At 39.4% G+C, this 18,594-nt stretch overlaps 4 protein-coding genes across 4 annotated transcripts; 2 read left to right on the forward strand and 2 right to left on the reverse strand.

Annotated features, from left to right (window-relative positions):
- The first annotated feature begins 310 nt into the window (after positions 1-310).
- LOC135492625 (myotrophin-like) lies at positions 311-4,748 on the forward strand. The gene is made up of 4 exons (XM_064779184.1): positions 311-461; positions 855-971; positions 1,273-1,356; positions 1,591-4,748. The coding sequence occupies exons 1-4, from the start codon at positions 396-398 to the stop codon at positions 1,675-1,677; spliced, it is 354 nt and encodes a 117-aa protein (XP_064635254.1). The 5' UTR covers positions 311-395; the 3' UTR covers positions 1,678-4,748.
- A 1,348-nt stretch (positions 4,749-6,096) lies between these two features.
- On the reverse strand, positions 6,097-7,707 carry LOC135492081 (small ribosomal subunit protein uS9). Its single transcript, XM_064778233.1, has 6 exons — positions 7,675-7,707; positions 7,508-7,555; positions 7,240-7,341; positions 6,875-6,971; positions 6,529-6,576; positions 6,097-6,303 (listed from the first exon to the last, which is right to left on the reverse strand). Exons 1-6 carry the CDS (start codon positions 7,693-7,695, stop codon positions 6,158-6,160), a joined length of 462 nt encoding a protein of 153 aa, XP_064634303.1. The 5' UTR covers positions 7,696-7,707; the 3' UTR covers positions 6,097-6,157.
- A 1-nt stretch (position 7,708) lies between these two features.
- LOC135492080 (thymidylate synthase-like) lies at positions 7,709-11,234 on the forward strand. Its single transcript, XM_064778232.1, has 8 exons — positions 7,709-7,828; positions 8,284-8,465; positions 8,656-8,783; positions 9,097-9,276; positions 9,599-9,769; positions 9,955-10,055; positions 10,404-10,478; positions 10,707-11,234. The coding sequence occupies exons 2-8, from the start codon at positions 8,284-8,286 to the stop codon at positions 10,914-10,916; spliced, it is 1,047 nt and encodes a 348-aa protein (XP_064634302.1). The 5' UTR covers positions 7,709-7,828; the 3' UTR covers positions 10,917-11,234.
- A 2,979-nt stretch (positions 11,235-14,213) lies between these two features.
- LOC135492721 (protein ILRUN-like) lies at positions 14,214-17,123 on the reverse strand. Its single transcript, XM_064779320.1, has 5 exons — positions 16,841-17,123; positions 16,145-16,302; positions 15,643-15,840; positions 14,878-15,164; positions 14,214-14,543 (listed from the first exon to the last, which is right to left on the reverse strand). The coding sequence occupies exons 1-5, from the start codon at positions 17,023-17,025 to the stop codon at positions 14,478-14,480; spliced, it is 894 nt and encodes a 297-aa protein (XP_064635390.1). The 5' UTR covers positions 17,026-17,123; the 3' UTR covers positions 14,214-14,477.
- Positions 17,124-18,594: the final 1,471 nt, after the last annotated feature.

Consider the following 18,594-nt stretch of genomic DNA (forward strand, 5'->3'; position numbering starts at 1 on the left):
AGGGATTTCTATAATGAGCTTATTATCATTGAATTGTATTGGCTTAGCATTTTTTTCTGTGCTCTGCGGGGTATGCCCATTATTGCAACATTTCAGTCTGTTAAGCCAACAATCTCAGCAACCGAACATGATAGACAAAGCGCATTTTGAGTTTTTGTCGAAAATCGTAAATGTTTTTATTAGAACACCCTGTATTTTAAACAAAAGAGCAATCAAGTTGTGGAGGCTTTTCTTAAAACTTTTTTCATTGGTTCAGAGATATAGCTTTCGACGAATCATGAGCCTTCTTTCATAATGTTTTGGTAAACGCCCCAATTTCACTTCCGGTAAATTTTGTGAAAATCTCACTATTTTTGTCTCGTTTAGACGCGTTTATTTGACAAATCAGAAGAAAAATGGAGGATTTCATGTGGTTAGTTAAGAATGCGGATCTCAAACAACTGAAAAAAATAGTTGAAGAGGTAATATATCGCCTACTATATGCCAATTCGGCCTTTTCAATATTGCAGGAAACTCGCAAAAATCTCGGTGTGGAAGAAAAGGTAACCCCTGGAGAAGAAAGTATCGCCCTGCTTTTGAGATATTTTTGGCAAGGGATGCCCTGTCAGTGTAAGGCATATTTATCATGTCGCATGACATGATTATGTTACTGTGGCACAGTCAACCACTTTCCAATGTAAGGCCTCTAATTTCGCCAAGGACAAGGACAGTCAAGCCCAAGGATCACTTGATCATTTATTTTAGGTTTAATAGGAATAAAGTATAAGGTATAACTCAACTCAACTGCACCAAATTACTCTTACATGTACAGGTTATATGAACTTAATAATATTGTAGATTTTTTCCCCTGACAGGGTAATTTGGATGTGAACAAGGAACAGCTTGGAGGGCGCAAGGCCTTGCATTTTGCTGCGGACTATGGTCATGATGATATCATCAAGTACTTGTTATCAAAGGGTGCCGATATCAATGTGAGGACATGTCTTTTCCTATCTTCGATTCTCATCACACTCACAGTACCACATTTATACATAAAAAAACACTTTTGGGACTTGGGCAGATTAAGTGATTGTGAGGCTTTAACTATATGTATTTTAGTGCGTACATAAGTTTCTTTCAAGATATTTCAAGTATGCATTATGTCTTGGTGTGAGAAAATTGAAATACCAGTACCGACCCTCACAGTATTTGACTAATAGTGCTTCAGCTATTGTTAAGTATCTTTGAGTAATTTTCTGTTTACAAATAATGTTGCTACATGTTTATTTGCAGGAGGAAGACAAATTTGGGATCACACCACTATTATGCGCCATCTTTGAGGGACACATAGACACAGTGAAATTACTTCTATCTAACGTAAGTCAAACATCTTATTGCCTTGTTGCCAGTAGGGCAATTACCTCATGTGAGGTTGTCCAATGCAGTTTGACAGTTGCCGTGCAAATATTATATCAAAACTGTAGAACTGTAGGGGACCCAGAAGACATTGATGACATCTAAAATTCCATGGTGTAAAAAATTTTATCATAATATTCCTTTCTAACCTTGTGAAATTAAGTCATAAATTGATTCACCATTTTCTCCTTGCAGGGTGCTAGTAAAGATGGGCGGGCACCGGATGGTCAGACATACATTGCTTGTGCGGACACAGCAGAAATGAAGAAGGCATTGTCATAGAAACTGTAATGTGAACCAAAACCATAGGATATGCCAGCCTCACTTTGGTCTTGTAATCTCACTGTCATTGAGGTCTTTCACCATTGACGTTGCCTGTCTCAAATTTATGTTGTTCGTTGCAAGTGAATTCGCCAATGAGGTGGGGAATGTTTTTATGAAAATAGTTGTCCAGCCAATTGAGAAATTGTGGGACTATAATCATAAGACAAAATAAGACTGAGACAGTTTTTCAAGTAGGTGGGTTATTAATCTGCTAACATAAGTTTTTCTAATTATTTTTTGAATATACCATTTCATTTATTTGTAAGATTTTTTCAAATTCAGTGTGGTCAGTCTTTGGTGGGTAATTTTTTACAAAGCAACACACCTATAGAATCATAATGGACAGAGTCAGCACTGTGGATGTTTCAATGGGATGGAAAGTTTACTTGGAAGATAAGGGGTTTGGGTAATTTAATATCTCATGGCCTACATTCTATCATTGGCCAGGAACAATGTTTTTGCTTTGAAATTTGATTACCATGTTTAAATTACTCCTCGATGTGAGCTGTCGAGCAGATCTACCAGCGTAATAGTTTGGTATGTAATAATAATAATAATAATAATTGTTATAGAAAGTAGTCGGATCATGAATTAGATCAAGTGTTTCAGCTGGATAAAGTAGGTTACTCAAGTTCCGTTCCTTTGTAATTTTGCTTTCAAGTTCCTGGAAAATTTTCTTGTTATACATGTCATCAGCTGAAACACAGTGAAAGCCTGCCTTTCTAAGTGTGATATTCAAACTGGAACATGCTTCATAACCTTACAGAGTTTTATATTTACCCTTAATATTTGGGACCTATATCATGATTATATCATGTCATATTATCATGTCATATAATCATCTTCCTTCAGTCGATTAGTGAACATGTTGCATCAAATCGCCAGTATAACCCAGTGTGATTTATGAAGTTGATGATCAGAACTGTGGGGAATTTTGAAATTCTTTCTACTTTACATGTATTTCATAAAAACAAGTAGACTTCATTTTCTCCATCAAATCTTTGCAATATTCCTTATCGTCAATCAACCAGAGGTTTGGCCTCAGATACACAATATTTGCAAATGGCTAGAAGGGGAAATGCCATTGGCAATTACCTTGAAACTTGGTAATTAGCTTTTGATTTGCTCATGGCCTCGTTAATAGATCCTGATAAGTTAACACTTTAAAGTGCTGAGGTGTAGCAATACTTAGTCAAAAAGATGAATTCAGAACCGTTGTAATGTGATTGTGCTCCAAAACATAGTAGGTTGATACTGGTATCTACAATTCTGTTAGTTGCACTCAAATACTGCTTGCTTTGGTGTCAAAGTCCTCCCTGTAGTTTCTGTGGTAAATCTCATCATGACATCACATATTTTGTTCCTGGGCTTGGATTGGCCAAGTCTTTTAAAAAGACGGTTGAGTTTTGGTAAGCAGGTATCATGGAAGTGTGCCGTTACCTTTTGCATAGATGTTAAAAGTTTTTCTGGAAGCCATTTGTGACCCTGTTAAGTTGCTTGGAGTCTTTCTGATGTCTGTGTTCAAAGACTTTTTCAAGCCATTCATTTTGGTATTCATTGTGTATAATGTGTTTGGTCCACAGTAATTTATTTTCTAGGTCTATATTTAAAAAACAAAAGTATTAAGTATTAGTATAAAAGTTTGCCAAGGGTATGGTGCACTAAAAATAGTCCATTGGTATTGCCGGCGCCTATTTCAAGTATTCTGGAAATCAGAAACGCATAGTTATACTTTTGAAGCTGATTTTGATTGTTCTCAAATATTTGCTTGATATCACAATAAAACCTTGCAGAAAACAGCCGTTGTCTGGTTTTCAGCTTGCTTAAAAGTTGAAGTTTTTTTGTGTGACATTATTTATTCTAGTTTGAGTCATATCCTTGGATAAGTACAAGTACATGACAACATGTATAATATTAATAAGTCTGTATCATGTTACATTTGAAAAGTAATACCATTGATTTGAGGATTTCTAGCAGAAATTCTGTATAAGTCTAGGGCAAATAATGATTGTCTTTGGGGGGACACCTGATTTAGGGAAACACTTGATTATGAGAACACTTGATATTGTTATTCTTTAAGCTGGCTTATGCACCTGTATTTATAGATGGCAGTTGTGTAAACAGTCAATTAAAGTGAGCTCTACAGATGTGCTAAAGTGTAATGTAATGCTGGGTTGTTTTGTAATAAGTGTTATTAGTAGGTTTAGCTGTTTGTAAAATTGTGCATCACAGTAAAGGATGTCATCATGACGTGTTCAAATCATTCACAATGCTAGTTGATAGTCAGTCTAAACATTAGAGATTATTTAGAACTTACAACTTGGGGCACCTTGGCCACCAAGGTTTTGACTGCATTTCACATCACATCCTAAGTGACTTAGCTAGTGAAAATTGGAATTCATGAAAGCGCTGGGGCTAAGGTTGCATTGCTCTCTCAATTGCACTGGCAGATAAGGTCCCCAAGACTTGGACCTCACCACGCCCTGTTTTTGGCACAAACCCTGGGAGATAGTTAGTCTGTCGACAATGAACTATTGGCGAGACATCAACAACTTTGTATCGTTGAATGCCGTTGCGGTGATGTAAACTCAGTGCAGTAGCGAAAACTTGTAAAAATTTGTGACAACCGTCCTACGTGTACTTTTCTATGAAGGTGCAAGGGTATTTTAATAAGGTATTTCGAGGAAAACTACTTAGTGCATACTGGTGATTACCCGAGTTTTTTACATGGTCATCGCATTGTTCTATCTATGCAGCGTTTTTCCCATTCGTCTTGGACATTTGACCAACTTCAACAAGGGCAGTGGTTCTTAGTGCTTACTCCCTTAGTCACTGGCAGTCCGAGCTATTAAGAACCTCTGATTTCCTCGGAATGAAGGTAGGCAACTATTGCCAAGTCCGAGATGAATGTGCTATTTCCCTGCAGGGTGATGGGGGTTTCTTGTACCTGTATTTCATGTTCACTCATCAGTCATGCATGCAATCAGTTGTAGAAAGTTCATTAAAATCACAGATGAATTTTACACATATTTATGGTTTTGTGTTGATATTTGCTCAGGGAGAAGACAACCCGTCTCCAATCTAATACAGGAGTTTTCGTCATTTGCCAGTCACAACCTAACAGAAATTCTGCTGGGTGTGCTGGAGAGTTTACTTGCCTATGAACAAGCTACAGTGTTCAATTGTCCTCAGATTCCACGATGTATATGAAGAGCTTGTTGGTAATCAAACCATATATTGCCCCATCTGAACAATAAGGCATAATTGTCCTACACAGCAGCAAGAAGGGTGAACCGAGAATAAATTCTCCAAGGACAAAGTCTGGGCCTGGGCACGTTGCCAATTTGGAACTGAGAATGGTACAACAGCCAGCACCAGGAACACCCCTTACCACAACCAAATATCCTGGGGGAATTTGGTACATGAATGGGAAGATCAGCCCAAAAAGTTAATTGCTACGTAGCTTGAGGAAGCAGAACAACAGACACCAATCAAAGAGAGGACCTCAGATCATCTGCCACAGCATGACTGTGAACAGACGCTGTTGTCTGAGCGGATTCTTTCAACTGTAAGGGTTTTTTTTTGGAAAGTTCACATCATCAGTCCTTTGTCTCACATTTGATGAAGGACCTTATTAAGAGCATGGGAAATAAGAAGTAAAATGACAGGACAACAAGGGACATCTTCATCATAATTTCTGAAATGGTAATAAACTGGAAGCAGAAGAAAAGACACCAATCAAAGAGAGGACCTCAGATCATCTGCCACAGCAGGACTGTGAACGGACGCTGTTGTCTGAGCGGATTCTTTCAACTGTATGGGTTTGTTGGAAAGTTCACATCATCAGTTCTTTGCCAACATAATGTCTGGAGGAGTTTCAATCCGATCACGCATCGCTAGGATGTGATGCGTCCCACAGCCAGTGCAAGTCACAAACATGCAAAGTGATTGACAACTGGTCTCTTTGAGCCTGGTCCTCATCAGTTCCTGGGAAAATGAGCAAGGTGACCAGATGGTCATCAGCAATGGACCAATTCATTCAGGCAGTGACAAATTGGTGCCCGGATTGGTATTGAAAATAGAAAGAAGAGACTGGTCTAGGACAGCACATGACCAAGGGTAAAGTCGTTTTGTGGGGATGGGAAATGGGGTGCTGGTCACGGTCATTGTCAGGCACCAAAATGTGATTTTAGAGCTTTTGACAGGTACACGAGTTGCTGCGTTTTTACAACAATAATCCATTTCATGTCAGACAGGAAAATCCTGTGTGACAGGCACACAACCAACACTGTCTGACACTTGGTCAGGTACTAGTGTAGACACCATATCCAGATTTGCAATGTACATTTCATGCACTTGAAATGAACCAACAAACAATTATATCAGGTCCTTTTTTTATTTATTTCTTATGTTATATACATAATGTAAAGCGCACATTTTAACGGTATGATTTCTGGTAGCGGGCACGTGCACCTGGACCGCCAAATTTCTTAGGCTCACAACGCCTGGGATCAGCAACTAATAGTGATCTGTCATATGTGACAAGGATGTCCCTGATTTCTTTCTTGCTGGCCTCATCAACGTCTGGAATGAGAGAAGAAACAAGGTCAGATCAGGAAAAGAAGTTTGTAGCAATACACCGTCTTCTTTGTGGATATCCTGTTTACAGCCATTTCAGCTTGACAACAATACTAAAATGGTCAGCTTCGACAGTTCATTTGAAGCCATCACTATTGGACATTAAATTGTTTAAATGTCCATGAATTTGATAAAAATTCTATCTATGTTCAATGTTTCATATCTACTTACATTTCTGGTAATAAGCTACCAGTGATTTGGAAATGGCTTGTCTAATAGCTGAAAATTGAATGAGACAAGGGTTAAAATTTCTGGCAAAATGGGTGCTTAGTTTTTTCCAGACGGAGACAATTATTTAAACACAAATTATGGTAACCTTGTAGACGTCAGTGCCAGTCTTTGACAGGCATTCATTCATGTCTGAGACGAGGGATCATACTCTACCCCATCACTCTATTTAAAGTATCCTTTGTAGGGCTGTTGCTGCATGCCACTACACATAAAAAGAGACCGAGTGAAACCCTCAACATTTCTGACTGAACAAGCAAGCATTATATGCCAAGCCCACACAACTTACCATAGATCTGTGCAACATGACCACCACCCTTCACTCTTACTCTGATGTCAACACCAGCGAAGCGATCCTTGCCCAAAAGGAGAAGGGGCTCCTGGATCTGAAACGGAATTCATCAAATGAATATTGCTTGAAGTGGGGTTAGATTTTAAAACATTTTAGAAATGTTAACATATTTATATCACGGACCTACTTTTTAATACAAGTTGGTCACAAAAAGTGTTCCAGAGCATGAAAAGTGAGAGTAGACACTTCTATTTTCCATGGTGACATTTGACCAGAACTTCAGTATCATATTAGCCCAGAGAGATATTGACTTTCATTCATCTTTATTTCGAATTATTCTGATCTTCTAGCCGAGCTCGTACCTTGTATTTGAGGGTCTGGGGCTCAATGAGATCTAGAGGCCTTCCATTCACCTTGATCAATCCATTACCTGTTTTGCAGTGGGCTACTGCAGTGGCAGTTTTCTGGAAACAAAGATAGAATGTTGATCAAAAGTCCAGACAAGATAAATTTGGACAAACACGGTTAAATGTATTAGGCCTAGGCCTACAGCCATGCAACAGCCTAGGCTACAAGTGTATATCCTAGTGTGTAAATGTACAGGAAAGAATACACATGCTGTTTACACACCTTCCTGCCGAACACTTGAACAGACTGCACAGGGCCCTTGGCCGCCACCTGAAAGAGTAAAATAGAAGATTGGTTTTCAATCAGTATTTTCTAAAATTATATTTTGTTTAATGCTTGAATTTATGGATATATTCATGTTTTATTTTCAATTATTTGTCGTTCCGCACCTTGGTTGGAACAGGCTCCATCTTGAAAGGAAGTAATACGGGGGTGACAATTTTGTTTCAACGAAGTACCCGGAAGTAAAACTTTGGCGGGAGTTTCAGTAAAAGTTTATATTCCTATTTTAGTTGATCGATAAATTAGGCGACTACTATAAAGGTAACACACCCAAATGCAATTCGTATCTCAACCATAACATGCAAAATCCGTAATCGTCATCATCGTCGCGTCATCAATGACATCATCATCATCATCATCATCATCATCAATCAATGTCATTGTCAATAACATGATCATCCATCCCAAACTGACATCATCATTGACATCATATCTATCATCATCATCACTCAGGCCACTACCGTGCACCCCATCTTACTGTCTAATATGGATCGCCATATCGTGACGATGTGAGAAGTTTGTGTGCGTGCCGTTATCGCAACTTTTAACAATTTTTAATAGGAGCCATGTCATGACGTAACTAAATAGCGATATAACACAGAAGTGGCGATACAAGTCAATAGGCCTATCGGGCAACAATACATATCGTATAGTATCAATGGTATGGTATCATATAAAGTATCAACTTTAAAGGTAATCTGATATATCTTCTTTAGATGTTAGCTGCGGAGAAAAAAGATGCTGTACAAAATGGAATCAACGAAACACACCAGAACGGTACTAATGGTGTGACAACAGAAAATGGAACACAACAGAATGATACTAATGGTGTGACAACTGAAAAAGGAACAAATGGTGTCACAGAGGCCAAGATTGCCAAGCTCATGCCCGTCAAAAGGTAGGTACAGTGTGCAAAAAATCGGTCTCTTTCAGGTACAATTGAAATGCAATCAGTATTTTGCTCGTTTATTTAATCATAGACTAAAAATGTTGGGTGTCATTGTGGCAGTACGAAGCACCGTTGTAAAAAATTCTCTAGTGTAAATACATTTCATATTATCTTCTACATCTTTTTTTTTCCTTTGCAGGCATGATGAATATCAATACCTGGATGCAATTCAACACATTTTGGACCATGGTGCTAGAAAAGAAGATCGTACTGGGACTGGAACTCTTTCAGTGTTTGGCCAGCAAGCCAGATACAGCCTCCGGGATGGTGAGTGTAATGACTAAAAGGAAATCTGTGCAGCTACATATTTTTCTAATTTCCCAAAGGAAAATTTAATACTGTCACTGTCACAACCTCTGATCTAAACAGGACAAGTGAAATGGATACATTGTCTTTAAAAAGTATTGAGGAGAGTCCCTTGTTTGGATTTGAAATGCAGCCGTGAGTTGGCACAAACAAGCATTTTATCATTTTGGTGGTGGTATTAATCTTGTTGCCACCCTTGAACTTCCTTTACTTGGGGGTAAATCTTGCTGCAAGCCTTGAACCTACTTCAGTTCAAACTATTTCTTGTTTCCAGATGTGTTTCCTCTTCTGACCACAAAGCGAGTGTTCTACCGGGGTCTTGCTGAAGAGCTATTGTGGTTTATCCGTGGCAGCACCAATGCCCAGGACCTCAAAGACAAGAATGTTCACATCTGGGATGCAAATGGATCAAGGGAGTTCTTGGATAACTTGGGTTTGACGCATAGAAAAGAAGGTAAATCATCAGTCTAAATCCCACTAAATTGGATCTATGACAACATAAAAATGTATGCAGAAATCGAGGTAATGTTTGCTGTAATAGTTTTCCTTTAGAGGGGATGGTTTCTTTTCCATTTGAGTACCAGTAAGCGTTGAGGACAAATTGGCTGTGCCCCGGAGGCCTCCGAAGACATGATTGCACACTGGCTGTTCAGTACACTGCTCCTACTGGCATTGGCATGCAACAACAGCATTAGGTTATCTTCAGTCCTTACCTTGAGAGATTGCCTTTAAAAATGTTACTCATGTTTACATGACATTGTATTTTTGCTGTGCAGGAGATCTAGGTCCAGTTTACGGTTTCCAGTGGAGACATTTTGGTGCTGAATATGAAGACATGTACACTGATTATACTGGAAAGGGTGTCGACCAACTCAAGTATGTGATAGAAAAGATAAAGACAAGCCCTGATGACAGGAGGATTATCATGTCTGCTTGGAACCCACCAGGTAAAGAATCATCTTCTCAAATAATACCCAGACCTCATGAGCACAACCATTGATTTGGAAGACAGTAATAATCATGTCGAGAAAACAATTGTTGGACTGGTCTTGCAGCTCATTACTTTTAGGTACTAGTACTAGTCTTACAAAGTCTCAATCTTGGGTTGACCTTTCATTCCTTCTGTTTACAGATCTTCCAAAGATGGCGTTGCCTCCATGCCATGCCTTCGTCCAGTTTTATGTCGCCAATGGTGAACTCTCCTGCCAACTTTATCAAAGATCTGGAGATATGGTCAGTAAGAGGTTCATCTCACCTCTGTATATCAGTACTGCTTGGACATTCCATATATTGAAGGACAAACTCCTAAATACACATTACTAGTACTTCTAGCAAAAATTGTGATTCACCAAGATTTTTACCCTTCTGTAATCTTAAAGGAAAATGAGTCAACCCTTTTGATATTGTTCTCTTGTAAAATCTCTGATTATACTGGTTGGCCTGAATCACTTGTAGATTCGGTCTGTGGCATTGTATATGAAACAGCTACTTTCTAGTAAACTCAGAAAATTTCAAAGACTTGAGTATCCTCATGTTCAATTATCCCTTGAATAATTTCTATTTGTCTATTTGTCTTTTCAGGGCCTTGGAGTGCCATTCAATATTGCCAGCTACTCGCTACTCACATACATGATCGCACACATTACAAAATTAAAGGTGGGTAGAATGATCCTTCAAGTTCATGCGTCAGTGTGGCTGAATGGGAAGGTTGATTGCATTGGATTTGCTGTTTTCATGTTGGTATCAAACATGGCTAGCGTAAAACACTATAGTGAACTGAACCAACTGGGCTATCTTGAGTTGCGCAGTGAAACATCAGTGCATGTCACCTCTGAGTGTCTCTCTTTAGACTGTCGATTCACATCTTCCTTTCTTTTACTCCAGCCTGGGGATTTTGTCCACACCATCGGTGATGCCCATGTCTACCTGAACCACATCGAGCCACTCAAGGTTCAGCTACAGAGGGAACCACGTCCATTCCCCAAGCTCTTCATCAAGGGGACTGTTACGGATATTGATGATTTCAAAATGGAGGACTTCGATCTCGTTGACTATAAACCGCATCCAAAGATTGCTATGGATATGGCTGTGTAATACTTAAAACTTTTCTTGGACATTCAAAGAACTTTGGTTCTATTGGGAGTTGTTCCTAATACTCATTAGATATGACATTCTGTCCTGTCTGAAAATCTGTCTCAATTGCAGGTGCCTATCTCAAACATTTAGATTCTTTATCGATCACTGCCTAAACTGCCCTGCCCTAGATTTTTAATCATGAATAAAAGGCAAACTGCTACTGACTGCTACTGACTGCAACTTTCATTAGAGAGGGGTGCATTTAAATAATATTGTAACTCAAAAATGTAAATCATATGTTATAATTCTTTCAGCTTAATCTTTCAAATCTTGAAATACAACGCATGAAATTAGAACCCTTCTCTTTTTCTCTACATTGGTTGCTCAGAGTGGAGGTAATACGCTGGAAAATATTGCTTTTCAAAGCCTGGTTCAGTTGTTAGAAAGCATGTTAGCTCATAATATCATGTTGTTACGTGTTGTTACATGCGCATTGATGTACACAAAACAACAGGTCAGCATGATGTTGTGAGCTGACATGCTTTCTATAAAACAGGAGGTGCCTCCTGATAGGAGCAGCCTGCACCAACAACCAACAAGTTGCTGGACAGTAAAAATCACTGTATGCACATCCATGTCAGGAGATTGTGGAATTGGCTGGAGTGCTGGGCTCATGATTAAGAGGCTTTGGGTTCGACTGAAGGATCGCTGCTGTTTCATATTGCTGCTCCTGAGCAAGAGACAACCCTACAGTCATTGCCTCGTCCTTTGACAATATGTACATGTAGGACCAAGGTTCCTCTAGTGCCAATGCTCTTTCAAGCAATATACCTCCATCTGAATGGATAGAAGCTTGAGATGGACTCCTTCCTAGCCAAAGACTGGAGTCACCACAATAGGACAATAAACCCAATACATACATCTGTAGTGGCCTACAAAAACGCTTATCCATTTCTTTAGGAGGACGTTTCTCTTGAAATCATCTCCAAGAGAATGGAATGCCCCACCCTATACACTACTGGGACCCTCTCAAAATACATGTACACATCTAGTTGTGTTCAAACTGCATGTGTGGACTCATTACAATAATACAAAGACTTCCTTCTTCCTTCATTACCATGGCATGGCCAATACTGCAACCAGCAACCTCATTTTGAGAATCAAGATTCACATCAAAGGTTTTTGATGAGGACCGTTTGTTCTGCTAATATTGTCTTTGTGCAAGCTCTGCAATGCTCTTGTGTGAAGAACGTCTCGAACTGAATTTGACCATACAGACACCAGAGAAATATCACAACCAAAGACATACATGTACCAAAGAAAAAGATGTGATTGAGCCTGACCTCTTTTTGGGAAGGGAAAAATGTACTCCAATGATGTGTCACCTAGGCAACTGTGTTACGACCCTCTACAACCAGCAACTTCACTGAAACTGATTGCTTTGCAAAGGGAATTACAAAAGTCTCCATTAAGACAAAACTCACACAAGAAAGAAAGAATTCTTCCAATGATACAATAACTTTATTGATTATATCCAACTTTACATATACCTTCGTATAATACATACTCATTCATTGACATGGAAACTGTCCACCACTCCGAAACATTCACATATATACGACTGCTGTCGAAAAAGAGTTCACGTTGACCACTGCATCAAGGAGCAAGCATGGCAATGTCCCAACGATACTGTCACGGTGTCCATACAATGTTGACTGCAGTCATTGTAGAATCAGAGGACATTCTTGTTTCAGATACCAGGACTAGAGAGCAAAAAAATATTTTAAGAATTTACTTTTTCTCCTTTTGCTTTATAATGTTATTTCACTTCAAAACTCATGATACTAGGCAACAGGTTGTTAGACAAAACCCAAGTTATCTGATTCCGCCATGATCTGCACACATCTGGGGAGTTCAAAACAAGAGACTACATTTTGTCGCCCTGGCAAGCCATTATGCCGCGTTGTCATGTCACAATATCCGAATTTCGAGCAGAAGATGTTCAAGACATGGTGGAGCGACATGTAAGTGCCAGATGAACACATAACATGCCAACCTGGGTTTTGACTATTCATCCTGCTCATCCTACCAACCTCAGCATAAATTTCACGAGTCATTCACGAAACCAGACACATGAAGCTTAGCCTTGAAAGCAAGGACTGTGGTTAGCAAAAATGTAACCTCCGACCCTTTGGAAAATCAACCAACATGTACACACGTATGCCTTTAGTACAGAGTTGATCGTAACTAATTACTCTCACTTGATCAGTTTCCTAACCTGATCCATTCAAGACTCACTCACTCACAGACATTTGGCAAGGACATGCCAACAAATAACATGTCGTTTAGTTTGCCACATCAGCACCTTGTCAAGAATCATAAATGTCGACAACACATCATGTAAATAAACAGTTAATCAGCTGCTCAACAGAGAAAAGATGAACTAATCTTCCTGCCTTCTCATAAAGAAGGGGCAATGGCGCCGTACCCTGCCTTTTTTAGGCTGTAAGCTTTTCTGCCCTGCCTTTACAGATTTCTAGCTGAAACACTAACACACGAAGCAGAATCATTTCATGACTGATAATACCAAGTGTAGCTTCATATATACTTGGAGACAAAGGACCATATCATGGTCAGGACCAATTAAATGATACAAAATGAGAATAAATTATCTGACTGAATGAACCCAGTTACCTTGGCTCAATAAAATAAAAGAAATCAGTCCAGAAGCTATCTGGATTTACTTTTAATATGAAAATTACTATTTTGATCTCAGGATGCAAGTCATCATGGCCACAGGCCATCTGTGCTGGCCATTTATCTCAAAGCAATGATAACTAAATAGTTTAATATGGAAGGGTTTAACCCAGTCATAATTGCAATACTTGTAGCTATACAATGTCTTGATACAATCAAATATATGCAAGCTTGCCTTCTATATTTTGACATAGTACATAAATAGATCTAAATATGCCCAGAAATAAATCACTCTAACTACAGTTTACAGCACAGAAGTACTTGCAGCTCCGACTTCTATCCAATTCAAGGTCGGTTGACAAATTAGCTTTTCCTTGCAAATAATTCTGACACAAATTGCTGTATAAATAAAAGATATTAAATCAATGTCACAAAACAAGAAGGTTCAGACAACAACCAAAATATCAAATCAAGTTAGTGATTTGATTCCTGTAAGAAAGTTGTTTCGTCAAAAGCAAGGTTTAAAATTCAGACTTACATTTTGACATCATTCCAAGGCCAATAATCAGTGAATTGATCTGTCAGCTGCAGTTGACATCGATCATGTGACCCCCCCCCCCCCCCCCCAGTATTAAGCAGAAAGTTCAGAACTACACTGTCATAGGCATAAGTTGGATACCCTTCTCGTGGAGAAGTCTTGAATACAAATTTCAACCCTTGAGACAAAATAACTTTTCCAACTATTATCATAAACCAAGCTGATGAAATTTTCGATTCTAAGCTGAAAGTTGACTCCATGTGATGCTGACAATGATAGGGTCCCCAGCTCCACACTCACACGTCACAATTAACAAGGTCTTCTATCTATGCAACCTAGTTTGATCAAGATATCATACTCTCATCTTCTTCATTTTGTGCAGTTGGACTTGATGGTTCAGGTATGGACGACTGAAATAAAAATAAACAAAATGTTACATATGATAATTTTTATGACAGGATTCAGGCATTTATTAGAATAAAATAATTAGAATAAAAAATAATCCTATGTTGATAGCCCTTCTGCAATTATTAAGGTGCTTTGTCTTTGGAGTCTGGAGAGATTTTCGAAATTTCAAATGAACTTTCAGTGCTGTTGTTAGCAGACTTTTCTGAAAGCGTTATGGCATACAAGTTTCAACCTCCAAGGAATAATCATTAGATATGAACATGTCTTTCTCCTTTGTCTAAGTTAACCATCAAGGCAACTGGAGCAAAGTGTATTACCCTGAGCTAATAAACTTACCGGAAATAACGCTGTCCTAATTGGGGAAGAGGTTGAAAATGAGGCATTTAATAATGATGTATTACGTAATGACGTATCAGGGCTGCCATGCTGAGCAAGAATGGAATAATTTGGAGATCCACGCGGTGATGAGCCCATATCGTCAAAACTAGTGTTCATTTGACCAAAGGGATTCAATGGTTTAGGCGGACTATTTGGTATATTGAATTCTGAACCAATTCTTGACATTTGTTGAGTCAATCCTAGTAACCCTCCTTCTGCTACTTGTAGTATCGACCAAATGACCTCTGAAATAAAAGTACACACATGAAGTCTGAAGTAAAAACACAAACAATTTACCGCTAGGCGGCATCACAAAACACTCATGACGCAGACCAGCGATCGAAGTTAAGATAGTCTGAGCTCTATTGATTTGTAAAATTGATGGTTTCAAGCCTTTGGGCTCTGCCAAGGCAAGTCCTTATTCATGGACACAATAGTTCATCCAAGCATGACAATTTCTTTTACAATCTACTTTCTTCATCAAATGACTCACTTTCGTTTTCACAGATCAAAGTAAACTTTTTGAGGTCTATATTAAAGGTTCACTAGAACAGGTCAAACACTATCACTGGCCGAGTCACAGCTATGAGCTACAAACTATTAGGACAATGTCTGTTGTACAGGAAAATATTTCGACAAAATCATTGGTCCTGAAGTTTGACTACTAGTATTTTGCCCCAAATGGTTTCTGTTTCCTCCAAGTGGTGTTAGCCAATAACCTACCTCCAAAGAACATTCCAGTAGCAGTACACATTCTCCATTGGCTTTGAAATAAACCAGCTTGATCAGGACTAATCATACCAATACTAATTTCTGTAACCTGTCCTGGCTGTAGGGCATCAACCATCACACGCTCTTTAGCTTCTAGTAGGTCACCCTGGAGAAACTTCAAACAACAACCAGGGGGCCAACTGTCCTGACCTGAAAATTGAACAGAATACGAATAGTTCATAATTTAGAGCTTTGACAACAATTTGGAAATGGCCCTTAGGAAAGTGAACCCATTTGAAACAACTTGGGACTATATTCCCATCAATCAAGATTCACGGACTCCCAGTGTTACTTCTAAGAAATATATTCCAGGGGGACATGATTGAGACGAGTGTCTGAATTGGTAATTAAGGTAAATTCACAAAAATGTCCATCTCTGACTGAGGATCCATCCCATCCCTTCTGGAGGAAAGATTTACTACAGTGTCACAGCGTCAACCCTCTATTTCAATACCTGAATTTTGTATCCGCCAAGTTTTAAGGAAAGGCGTCCTTGGAGGGATTGCTTCTCCATCTCCTATGGTTACATCTTTGATCAATGTCATACAAGGTATTTTCTCTTGTTTTGGTTGTTCACAGTCATAATATGAACATATAGCTGCTTGGAGGTTCCTGCAAATATGGGAAGGAGGCCCAGTTACCTAACATTACAAACATGCACTCTCTCGCGAACGACTTAGCTGCAAAATAAAAAGTATCAAAACCTTGTTTATACGGTCTATATAGATTATGAAACTTTGGCAATATAGCTATACATTCTTTAAGGAACTGAATTTCGGTTGAGTCACTGGGAAACGTTGATGATTGGGCAATCATCCATTGGCATTCCATTGCGAGGCCAAACTCAAGGTCCGGGGTCGAGATCCATGCACTTGATTGGGAACAACGTAAAGACGTCGCGTCTCGTCACGTTACAGTAATGTAAAAATACAGGGTGACGTGACGACGGCCAACGCTACGTTATGTAAACGTTGTTCCCGATCAAGTCAAGTGCATGGATCTATTCATAGCTGTTGTTGTCAGCAAGTGCGAGTGTCACTCCTATCCCGACTCCTATGCTCCAGCCAGTTTAACAACTCCCCGAGGATCAGATACTAAACTAAAGATCAATTCTAGGCCTACATCAACTATAACATCTCCTGCCCCTCACCAGTTATTCATGTCGAGGAAAAATTCACACCCAGTTGGGTTCAGCTGATTGCCAAGCAGTTTCTGAAACTCGGCAATCAGCACCTCCCTATCTGTGGTTCCCATTGAGCTGAATCGCTGCAACAAGTGAGCGTCTATATCGGTATCAACATCCATTGTTGCACAAGGGATATTTTCTTCGTGCATTGGTGTCTCGTTATGTTTTGTTAATCGTATAATTTGGCAATAAATCGAAATAAACTGAAGACATCTTGATAAATTTCACAACAAGTCGCTGCCGTTGATTACGTCAGTTCCGGCTGGACTGCCTGTAACGCATGCGCTTAAGGGGTGTATTCAACTCCCCGTTCTCCGGCGTTCCGGAAAAGGCGAACACGTTCGGGTACCCAACACGTTCTCGAGTCTCGAACGGGTTAGTGCTGTTGTCATAGCTACCCCACCGAAACCACGGGAAAACCCGGCAAGTTATTTTCGTCAACAAACAAGGCGCGATAAAACCATTTTTCCGCCTTACGTCTCGTCGACTGTGTTAAAAACTTAATTAGTACAAGTGCATTATTTTAATTTTTTAGTTGTAGAGCAGGTTAAAGCTGTTCAAGATAATGTTTTCTTGTTCTTGTTTTCCCCGTTCTCGAACCAAGAACGGTGTTCTCGAGGGAGTCGAACACGCGAGAACGCGTTCGGGAAACAGTCCTGTCCTGTCTCAGAGAGAAACAATTGAGACATTATTATACTGGATCTGCTTTGAGGTTGTGACAATCACAAATGTCCTGTCTCAGAGAGAAACAGTTGTATTTTCATTGTCGTCAATGTCGAGTGGACTGTATTTATTGGACTTGTCTGTTAAAGGCGCACTGTGCTCGGCAAAATAGCCGAGGTTGAATGTTTATCTGTCAACCGTGTAACTAGTTCTGCTGTATATGCATAGGTGGCGCCACCATTCAATTTATTTTGTTTGCTTGTCAAAATGTGTTTTATACAATGGCCCTTCAACAATGTTCAAACTACCAAAATAGGCCTGATACCTTCAACAAACAGCAGACATCGGATACACTGTCCCTAATAATTATCAACATTGGCAACACTGTCAGTGTCACTGCCCCTTAAAATTTCACAAATCGCGAGACATCGGATACACTGTCCCTTTAATAATTATCAACATTGGCAACACTGTCAGTGTCACTGCCCCTTAAAATTTCACAAATCGCGAGACATCGGATACACTGTCCCTTTAATAATTATCAACATTGGCAACACTGTCAGTGTCACTGCCCCTTAAAATTTCACAAATCAATGCATGCACTGCAATGTAGCGATCAGATCAGCTGATGCCTCTTTTGTACGCATAATATCATCAATTTTACAATGAATCTGTGCAATTCATTCCTAAACACTACGACACAAACCTTGAGTTGAGCATAATTGGGGTCAGACAATGAACTATTGTCACATTCACAGTTGAAGTGGCACTCGGCATGCGACTCGGTATCGTCCATTGTATTTGCATTATCATGCATAAATAAACAGTGTGACGTCAAAGATCGCGCCAATTGTGATTGGCTGTCAGATGTACACTGTGGCAGAAGTATCCTGCAGAAAAAAATTTCGCCGTCAGGGAGATTGGTATGTGGCCTGCCGGGCGACGGACCAGGACGAAGCCAATCCACTGCATCCGAAGTGTAGCAACTCAAGGAATAGCCTTGAATCAAATCACAAAATTCATTATTAATAATAATTCCTTGGATAACGATGATA

This window comes from Lineus longissimus, chromosome 8, assembly GCF_910592395.1.
Source record: "Lineus longissimus chromosome 8, tnLinLong1.2, whole genome shotgun sequence".
Lineage (NCBI taxonomy): Eukaryota > Metazoa > Nemertea > Pilidiophora > Heteronemertea > Lineidae > Lineus > Lineus longissimus.